This window comes from Lampetra planeri, chromosome 15 (genome assembly GCF_965212315.1).
Source record: "Lampetra planeri chromosome 15, kcLamPlan1.2.h2, whole genome shotgun sequence".
NCBI lineage: Eukaryota > Metazoa > Chordata > Hyperoartia > Petromyzontiformes > Petromyzontidae > Lampetra > Lampetra planeri.
The window spans coordinates 9,063,656-9,074,356 of NC_136121.1; the positions used below are offsets into that span (position 1 = coordinate 9,063,656).

General features: G+C 48.8%; 1 protein-coding gene across 1 annotated transcript; it reads left to right on the forward strand.

Annotated features, from left to right (window-relative positions):
• The first annotated feature begins 296 nt into the window (after positions 1–296).
• LOC144722842 (POU domain, class 4, transcription factor 3-like) lies at positions 297–4,774 on the forward strand. The gene is made up of 2 exons (XM_078601289.1): positions 297–974; positions 1,510–4,774. The coding sequence occupies exons 1-2, from the start codon at positions 856–858 to the stop codon at positions 2,477–2,479; spliced, it is 1,089 nt and encodes a 362-aa protein (XP_078457415.1). The 5' UTR covers positions 297–855; the 3' UTR covers positions 2,480–4,774.
• Positions 4,775–10,701: the final 5,927 nt, after the last annotated feature.

Consider the following 10,701-nt stretch of genomic DNA (forward strand, 5'->3'; position numbering starts at 1 on the left):
GAGAGAGAGACAGAGAGCGAGGAAGCGAGCAAGAGAACGAGAGAAAGAGAGAGAATGCAAGAAATTGGTCCATGTCCTTCCCCTCCCAGTTTTTGGAGGGGTGTAGGAGTTTTTTTTTTGAGGCTCTATTAACGGGGGTGGGGGGGGGGGGTGTGTGACGGGGGGGGATGAGCCGGAGCTGGGAATTTGCATGTCCGCGCGCATGCGCAAACGCTGGCTAAAGAGGGGCCGGCCCTCCCATGAATAAGATGAGAAGAGAGCAGAACCTGGGCAGGTGTATGAATGTCGACACGCCGGCCGCGTGAGCAACAGTGAGCGCTCAGTCGCGTCCGGACCCACCACGCATTACGCAGCGGCTGACGTCCGAGCAGCCCCGAGTGTGTTAGCCCGCACCGACGATTCTCCTTTACGCGTGAGCTCGCATCTCCTCCTCTTCAACTCTCGCTCTATTCGTTCGCTGTCTCCCCCCCCCCTCTCTCTCTCGTTCTCGATCTCTCTTGCGTCGCTCGTTCTCTATCCCACCATCCAGCCCTCCCTGTGTCACTCTCTGTCTTACCCCCCCTCCCTCCCTCTCTCTCTCTCTCGCTCTGCCTTCCACGACTGTCTCTCGCTCTCCCACGAACGCTCGCTCACTCTCTCTCTCTCTCAGTCACTCTCCCGGTCGTTCGCTCTCGCAGGCAGTAGTAATATATATAGGGCAGGGGGTGGGAAAGCAGCTATCACCTCGCGCGTGTTCGCGGGGCAGAGACGACGTTCACCCACCGTCGCCGGCGCTCGGCCTCTCGAAGAGCAACAGTCAGCGTCGCTGATCCGATTCTATCCAAAAAAACCCGGTCCATGCGCGCCTAAGTCAAGATGATGTCCATGAACAGCAAGCAGCCGTTTGCCATGCACGCGGCCATGGCCGAGCCCAAGTACTCCACGTTGCACCCCAGCTCGGAGGCGATGCGGAGAGCTTGCCTGCCCACGCCGCAGGTGAGGACTGCGCGCGCGCCTTGCGTTTCGACGCGTTGCGTTTCGGCGCGTTTCGCCCGCGGGGTGCCCGCGTGTGCCCCTGTCGCTCCCTAAACACAGGCAGCCTCGGGGAGCGGTAAGCTTTTATTTTGGCTCTTCGTGGTGGCGGCGGTGGTGGTGGGGAGGGGGGGTGGCGATTTGTTGACAAAGCGCCGATATAATGTTTTTTTTACGTCATTTTAATGTTTGCCGAGTTATTAGCCAGGTCCGCGTTAAGCGTGAATGCGTGTCATGTACAACAAAAAGCAGTGGTCGTTACTTCTTTATGTAGTATTTAAGGCGATGGGGCGCTCATTTAATCATGATAATGTTATGCTCAGGGCTTTAAGGTCAATGTGGGTTGGGTTTTTGTTGTTGTTGTTACATCCTCCCCCGCTACTACCCAAGTCTTCTCTGATCTCACGCTGACCCCTAGATTCCACTGCTGACCGACGGCGCACGCTTTCTTTTTTCTTGTTTTTTTGTTGTTGTTGTTCGTATGCGACGATGCTGATGACTGCAGAGCAATATATTCGCGGGCTTGGACGAGAGCTTCTTGGCGCGCGCGGAAGCGCTCGCCGCCGTGGATATTGTCTCCCACCAGAGCAAAAACCACCACCATCACCACCACCATCACCCGCACCACCCGTTCAAGCCGGACGCCACGTACCACACGATGAACAGCGTGCCTTGCACCTCGGCGTCCAGCTCCATGCCGCTGCCGCACCCGTCCGCACTCGGGTCTCACCACCCGCACAATCCCCATCACCCGCACCACCACCACCATCAGCACCACCAGGGGCTGGACAGCGACCTGCTGGACCACATCTCGCCGAGCCTGACGCTCGCGGGCCTCACGGGGCCCGAGTCGTCCGTCGTTCCCACGTCGGCCCACCACGCACACATGCCCACCATGAACCACATGCATCAGGCGATGGGCATGCCGCACCACCACCCGCACGGCCTGGGCCCGCACCACGGCGGCCTCATGCCCGGCATGCCCGACACGGAGGCGGACCCTCGCGAGCTGGAGGCGTTCGCGGAGCGCTTCAAGCAGCGGCGCATCAAGCTGGGCGTCACGCAGGCCGACGTGGGCTCGGCGCTGGGCAACCTCAAAATCCCGGGCGTGGGCTCGTTGAGCCAGAGCACCATCTGCCGCTTCGAGTCGCTCACGCTGTCGCACAACAACATGATCGCGCTCAAGCCCATCCTGCAGGCGTGGCTCGAGGAGGCGGAGAAAGCGCATCGGAACAAGCAGACCAAGCCAGACCTCTTCAACGGCGGCGAGAAGAAACGCAAGCGCACGTCCATCGCCGCTCCCGAGAAGCGATCGCTGGAGGCCTACTTCGCCGTGCAGCCGCGACCCTCGTCCGAGAAGATCGCCGCCATCGCTGAGAAGTTGGACCTCAAGAAGAACGTGGTGCGCGTGTGGTTCTGCAACCAGCGGCAGAAACAGAAAAGGATGAAATTCTCGGCCGTTCACTGAGCTCTCTTCCCCGGCCGGCCGAGCGGGCGGGCGGGCAGGCGGGCTGCGTCAGGCGGGCTTGGCCCAGAGACCACAGACTCGGGCTGATCGTTGAAGAGAGCGGATAGATGCTGCGCTCTGCGGCTCGGTCGCTCTCTCGTCTCGCGAAAACCGACGCCGTCGAGTCGCGAAGACAACACGGGACAGAGAAATCCGCGTCACTTTCTAAAACAAAAACGAAGAGAAGCGCGAACTTCCCTCGAGCGGACTGGCCCCGCACTCTGTCCGATTCTTTTATGAACTCTCACGGGGGAGACGGAGAGCAATTTGTCGCCGGTGTTGTTACTTCCTCCTGCTACTACTGTTATTTATTTGTTGTTTTATTTGTCTTGTTTTTGAATCCCAGTTCCGCTTTTTCTCCATCTTCTCACCTCTCCCCCCCCCACACTCTCTCTGTCTCTCCCCAAGCTACCTTAAAGTCCTTCTGTGTATTTATTTTTCATCTTTAATAATTTCTCGTTTCAATTGTCGCATCCGACAGGGACACAGTGGGGGGAGGGGGGGGCGAATCGATGGACTAACTAAGAAAATGAACGAGGCCCGGAAAAATGTTTTTTGTTTCGCTTCGTTAAAACGCTAAAAACACGCATTTAAAAAAAAGGCATTCTTCTGACATTTCAAAACAAATATATATAAAATATATATTTTCTCAGCACACGAAAGATATTTACAGGTTATATTAAAACAAACAAATAAAAAAACGCGACACGGTATAAGACGGGCGATAACTTGTAAGACGAAGTGACGCACTTGTTAAACTACTAAACAAAAGTAATCGCGTACAGTTAACAACCGTGGCAATCCGTTGCAAGGCGTTGCACATGGCCGGTTCGCCGGATAGTTTCGCAATTATGATTATTATTATTAGAATTATTGGTGTATGAGCATTATTATTATTATTATCTTTTAATGGACAACCTAATTGCCGTGTATGCCGTCTTATCTTACACGCATCGCTCCGTCTTATATTAGAGAGAAGAAAGCCTCATCTTCCCGTGAGTGCAATCTTATCTCCGCGATGTATGCAAAATGGGCTGGGAATTTCCTTCCACAAACGAAATAAATAAACGAATACAATTGTTTAACGGGTGTATTACGACCTTCCGGCATGCGCATACAATTCTACAGCAAGTATTCGGCTTCCGTTTGAACGAATAATTTTCGACAGTAATATGCGTTTTATTTTATGCCAGCAGATTATGTGTATTGTTTGCGATACGTTAGCATATGACGATAGCTTCTAGCAATCAGTATAGCCGTTACACCAGTGTGCAGAACCGGCATGTTTTATTTTTAGGTTGGTAATATGATTAAATATAACAACGACGACTTATTATTATTATTATTATTCATGTCAATGCCGTTCGCTTTAGCTCCGCAACTTTTTTGTTGTTAATGCGTGTAGTTGAAGCATCAATTAATTGTGATTCATATAAATATACGTGTATATGTACACTTGAGTTTGAAAGCTGCAAATTTTTCTTTGCTATGATAATCCTCTTCGGTAAGACCCACGACCACCCGGCGAATGAGCAGTAGGAGAACCACGCGTGGCCACGAGATATACGCGCACTTTGAAGAGTATTTTAGACCTAGCCGAGCGAATTAAGTTCAGCTTCATTTGGGAATCATCAGTGACGATGGCAGTGTTTGTACTTTCATATACGTGGCGGCGTAACGCCTACGATTTGATATTTTTTCGTCAGCCACCCACACTTTTAACTTAATAGAGCAGGGCCCTTATAGTTTTGACCGTATATCGTATTTGTTAACTCATTAAACAGCCTTCTGAAAACCCACGAACGAGTTCCTTTTCGATGCCACGAGCCGCGCGTAGCTCTCGGCGAGACGGCGATGATCGGACGGGTCCAGTCACACGCGACGGCTGATTTACTCGAAACGGACGGCGCTGGGAAATTCGGACGAGGGGGCAGTTTGACGGCCATCGGGTAGAGAGAGAAGTTGCTTTGGTTCGGCGAACACAACGAGGGAAACGCAGGCACCCTCCCCCCCCCCCCCCACTGCGAATCGTTTCTAGGGCACTAACTGGGGGATATAAACAACAACAACAACAACAACCTCCCGCGACGGTTCACACTTAGCAAGACAACACTTTAACACGCTTAGCTGTATATGTCTGGGTTGTTTTTTGTTACAATTCTCATGACTGTCTCATCCAATAAAGTAAAGCCTCTGCGCTCGTCATTAGCCAGGCCGCTTTGGTTGTTTATGAATACATTTGCTACTTATTTATTATCGGGATTTTCTTTTTTGCGTTGCTATTCATTGACGTACTTATTTATTAGCGGATTTATTTATTCACGTTTCATGTCAACCGTTTTGTTGCGCTCGACGTTACGCAACGGCGGGCGCGAGTGTTTTCCACATCCCCTTTCACGATGAGATTCCAGTTGCACACGGAGCGGCGGCTCACAGTCTGCGCTCATGGTTTTAACCACACACCGGCGGTATTGACATTCGTCTCATTTGCGTGCGAGTCTTAAGTTATTTAAACACTAATTATATGTTCTTCGCAAATCGGATTTCGCGAATTCGGAACGACGTGTTGATGGAATTCAGAAGCAAGCCTCAGTGAGGTGGTGGGGGGGGGGGGACGTAAAATTTAAGACTTTATAAAGAGGAGTCAAAACTAATCAAGAATAATTGTGATATTAAATTCAGACGCAAACATTGGGATGAATCTTACACCCCCCCCCCCCCCCAGTAAATTCAAATTTAAGTCGAAATAAAGAATTTGAGAAAACCACGATGCTAGTATAATATGCTTTCAATGTATCTCCGACACTTGAAGGGGATCGATAGGGGAGTGGTTGAAACGAATCGCTGTGTGTACATATACAAAGGGAACGCCTCGAACGACCCATGGCATTTGTAAAGTTCTGTAAATTACTGTAAACTTTCACTCCTGTGTATAGAGACCCGTTCGTGATATGAGCACACGTGACCCGAAGGCATTCCAAGTGTTTTTTTGTATATGTATACAAGTCGGCGTGCGTGTGACACTTACAGATATATGAATATAGATATACGACTATTAATTTGTATCTTTCATTCCTCGACGATTGTTTTCCTTCACGTTTGCTTTTTGTTAAGTTTACCTCTTCCATGGTTTGTGCTCAGGATTTATTATTATTATTGATGATTAATTTGTTGTTGTTATTTATAATGGTGAGTTTTTGCGGGTGGGGGGACGAGGGGGATGAAGGCGTACTATGAAATTGGCTGATCATGATGTATGTTTGTATTAAAGTACAACAAAAAAATCCAGACAAACTTAAGCAGTCGCCCGTGGAATTTTTTGTTTTGGGTTATGTACATTTACCCACCCCCCACACTGTCGTTGTGATTGGTAAATACGTCATCGTTTTTTTTATTGTAGTTTACGATTAACCACAGCAAACATTTCCATGCACCGTGTTTCTACCATACATGGCACTGTTACGATTTGAGTCAGCACAATGAACGAGTATTGAAATGATGATTTCATAAATCACGGTGTGTTATATTACGATTACATCTCGTGTATTATTACGATTATTATTTTCTACTTTGAATTAAATTATTAGCGTTAGACCGTTGCCACCGAAGGACCTACAAAACACAACGCTTTGGCATGTGCTGTGTGAAATTTCTGCTGCACAGTTGTGTTTGTGTATATATATGTACATCATTTATACATGCACACGCACTCACATAACACACACACACATGCGCGCACATTGTACGGCTTATTAATATTGTGGGGCTTACACAGGCCAATCGCAGACAACCAAATCATGTTTGGCAAAACATACAAATTCACTCGGGTCAAATATAAACTTACATTACAGCTCGTTTGCAAGTCCCCAGGTGGATTATCACATGACAGGGCGACGAACGATGGTGGTGGTGATTGACGGAGCCATCATCCAGCAGTGGATTGATCATGGATAATTATGGTGATGGTGGCTGTGGTGATAGACTGATACAAAACGTACAATTAAATGCGTGACACAATAAACATTCTTGGGTTATGATCGCTTTACCGCAAAGCGTATTGAAGGCATATACACATCCATTGTGCAGTATACAGTACATACAACGCGTGTATTGCCTTGCGACAGCAATGGTGCTTAGCTTGAGCACATACCTACAATTCATGAGAGATGCACACAGGGTATAATAACCTTAATACTTATAATTATTATCAATCACATGTATGTGCAGGGTTACAAGAAACGAGGAATATCTTCCGAGGGCCACGCGACATGAGCTGAGCACATTTACAGGACTCCGTGAAGGGTGCGGAGGGGTTGAGAGTTGGTGGACAAGAGGGATTGAGGAAGGGGTGAGTGCGAGTGAAGAGGGCGAAGAGGTGGGAGTGAGGGAGTGAGTGTGTGAGTAAGGGAGCGATCGAATGCCTTGGGAGATGGGTGCCGCGTTGGTTGGGCCCTCAGGCCTATGTGGTTCAATCCCCAGAGACGCGACAATGACTACAAAACCATATATATATATAATCTGGCTGTTCAAGATATCTAATTAATCAATACATCTATTTATTTGGAAAGATAGCCGGCGCTCTCTAGTTTTCAACGGCGCGCGATATATTTCAATAGCTCAACTCACACCAAATCTAAGATCGAAAGGCTCGTACGGAATGATAATCACCCTCATCACCACCACCATCACCGCGATGACCAATACGAGAGTCCGATCGGTTCGACATCTGTTGATCAAACCCTGGATCTCCAACGCCTTTCATTCGTTCACCTCTACGCGTGTATCGTGCGACGTCGCAATGGCACGACCGCGCATCCATACGCATGTGAATGTTTGCGGCGTGGTTGTCTGCTACGTGGCGTGCTGATAACGTGCTTGGTTCGTTCACAGAGATAGAGTGCGCTTATTAGTATTGTTGTTGCTGTTGTTGTTTTATTTTGATTGAAAGCTTTCGTGACTGCAGGAATTCATATAATTGGTTCTTTCGGTAAAGTCACGTTGTTGTTGTTGTTACGTACGGGGTCCGTTTAAATTACTTAACGACAGCGGGTCGCGGTAGTCTAATGCGACTTTGACACTTTGATAAAAACAAACCAAAAAACACCTAAGATTTCTTTCGCGTCGATATGTTATTTATATATGCGGCACGTTTAAAAACGTAGCGGCCCACCGTTTGTTCGGGGGGGGAGGGGGGGGCATCAGGCGCAAATAAACATTTACGTAGTCGCTTACGGCACTTTCAAATTGCGAACATTTCACAACATGAAAAAAAAATCACACTTCAGTGACTCCAGTGCCCAACAACACGGCTGTTATTGTTATTTGTTTGTTTACACTCAACTTAAAAGCAAATGAAAGTTCTTTTTTAAAAATATAACATCTCTAACATCACAAATAGGTGCGCTGTTACACACCGATATCTTATATTCGGCTAATAATTTCCTTTGTATTAACATTGCTAAATAAACACAGTTTGCAGTCAGTACCATTTTCAATCCACTGCTGGATGGGTGCACCCCCCCCCCCCCTCCATGCAGTGCGGGGTGCGTCTGGGGAAGGAGGGGGGGGGGTGTTTTGACCATACTTCACCACGGTTCGTTGATGTCGGTTGATGAAGGGCCAGGGGAACGTTTACGCGGCAACTTATAAGTACATTACAACAATGGATTTGGCTGCAAATTTTGAGTGAAATAATTGGGCATTAATCCACGAATGTGGGACGTTTTTAAACCGTGCGTGCGCGTCTCGTGGTGCGTGTGTGTGTGTCTCGTGGAGCGTGTGTGTGTGTCTCGTGGTGTGTGTGTGTGTCTCATGGTGTGTGTGTGTCTCGTGGTGTGTGTGTGTCTCGTGGTCCGTGTGTGTGTGTGTGTTTCATGGTGTGTGTGTGTGTGTCTCGTGGTGTGTGTGTGCGTCTCAAGGTGTGTGTGTGTGTTATGGTGCGTGTGTGTGTATCGTGGTGCGTGTGTGTGTCTCATGGTGTGTGTTTGTGTCGTGGTGTGTGTGTGTGTCATGGTGTGTGTGTGTCGTTTCAGCCACGCAGCCCGCTGAGATGCATTGCTCTCTTGCTAAACGTGGTTCTATGTTGGTGCAGTGTTTGTTTATTTGTGTATGTGTTGGTGTGCTTTCGTATTTTTTATGTTTACACGTGTCGTTGCGTGTTTTTTAATGTGTTCGCGTTTATGTGTCTGTAGGTGCTCGCTAACAGCACTTGCCCCAACAGTCTATGTAGGCTATATCGGGTAGCTTTGTCCTTATATATGTTTGTGTATACGCGCATTAGAGTGGTTTGTTTTAGGATATGTGTATACTTCTAATTTTGTGTATTTGTGTGTGTAATTTTGTGTTGCGTACGCTTTTAAAAATATTTGTATGGGTGAGTGCATATTTGTGTATAATTGTGTATTTGTCGGCAATTCCTCTTGTAGTTACGTCTTTGCGTGAGCATAAAAACTGGGCCTGTCCCGTGACCTATCAGCGAGTCTTCGACATGATCACATGGCCTCAAAGTGCACCTAGCCTGGCACAACTGCGGTGACATAACAGCCACTTCGTAGCGCAAGACGGATGTTATATATGTTGGCACGGTAGTGTAACGGTTAATCCGGTGCACTACGAACCCGGTGATCTAAGTTCGATTCCCGCTCATGGCCAACACCAGTGACGATTATCTGAACCGGGTCCTGGGCGTCTTCTAGATCTACTCAGCCTCAAATGAGCACCTGATGCGGTGTGTAAACCTCGCCACGAGGGAGACAAAGGCGGACAGTCATTGTGCTGGCCACCCCACCCCCTCGCGTGCTGCTCGCTAACAGCACTTGCCCCAACAGTCTGTTAAGGCTACACGGGGGATCTTTGTTTTTTTTTGTGCGTTGGTGCATATTTGGGCTTACAGTGTATCAATAGGCGTACGCGCGTATTTGTGTATTGACCCAACAATCTGTGTCTATACGGGGGATCTTTGTAGTTGTGTGTATTTATGTATATGTGTGTATCTGTATTTATGTCCATATGTCCTCATTTGTTTTTGTATGCGTGTACGTTTTTACGTGTATCTGTGTGTGTTTGTATTTATATGATTCTATCTGTGTGTGTGTGTGTTGATGCGTGTTTGTGTTTATCATGGACGTTTGTATTTAGAATTGTGTGTTCCTGTCTCTATACGTGTGTATTTGCGTTTGCGTATATATGTCTGTGTCTGTGTGTAGCCGTAGTGTAGCGAGTTAGCGCGCCGCGCTCCGAACCCGGTGACCCGAGTTCGATTGTCACCACCAGTGACGATTCCCCGAAGCCCGTGGGGAGACAAAGGCGGCCGGGCGTGGTTCTGACCACCCGGTGTGCGCCGTGCCGGCCTTCATAGGCGCTCACGAACACCGCTTACCCCAACATTCTGTTCAAATGGCTATCACGGGAGATCTTTGTCCATGCGTGCAGTATCAATCCGACGCGCCCTCTCAATTCAATGACTGCTGACACTTCGAGGCCCCAGACCGAGGGCTCAGTAAGCCAGCATTGTTGAGTCGCGACGCGACGCCTTCGCCGGCCAAAGACGCGACGCTTCGACAGCCAAATAACCTGAGGATGAATGCGTCGAGCTCCGCGTGGGTCTACACGCGTCGCCGAGATAGTCCGTCAGCGCGGCTAATAAACATTAACGCGTGCAAGCGGCGGGAGCGAAGTTTCGTTTCAAACCCCCGCTCGCGCGCGCGCGCGCTATTTAATTGGCATCACAAACGCAATTCATTAGCGTGTATTAGCGCGCATCATTTGGCGGTTGATTGCATTTAGCTGACATTATTGCAGACAGGAGGCAGCATATACAGACGCACAAAGGCAAATTACCCCCTCCCTCATTATATCCTTAACATACTGTTTGGGCAAGTGCTGTTTGCGAGCACCTATGAAGACCGGTACGACGCACGAGGCGCTGGGTGTTCAGCAGCACGCCCGGACACTTTTTGTTGCCGCGGTGTTGTTGTTTACACATCGCACCGGCTACCTACCCATCGTAAGCCTGAGTCGACCGAAGGGGGAGGCCCCGGACCGGTTTCGATAATCGTCACTTGTGTTGGCCGTGAGCGAGAATCGAACCCGGGGTTGCAAGGTTCGGTAGCAGCAGCGTGCTAACCACAGCTCCCCACAAAGACACCTACACACATATGCAGCATTTATACACATGCGTACAC

Coding starts and splice junctions, on each gene's coding strand:
- LOC144722842 (XM_078601289.1), top strand. CDS start 856: ATGATGTCCATGAACAGCAAGCAGCCGTTTGCCATGCACGCGGCCATG. Junction 975..1,509: donor GCTTGCCTGCCCACGCCGCA/GGTGAGGACTGC, acceptor ACGATGCTGATG/ACTGCAGAGCAATATATTCG.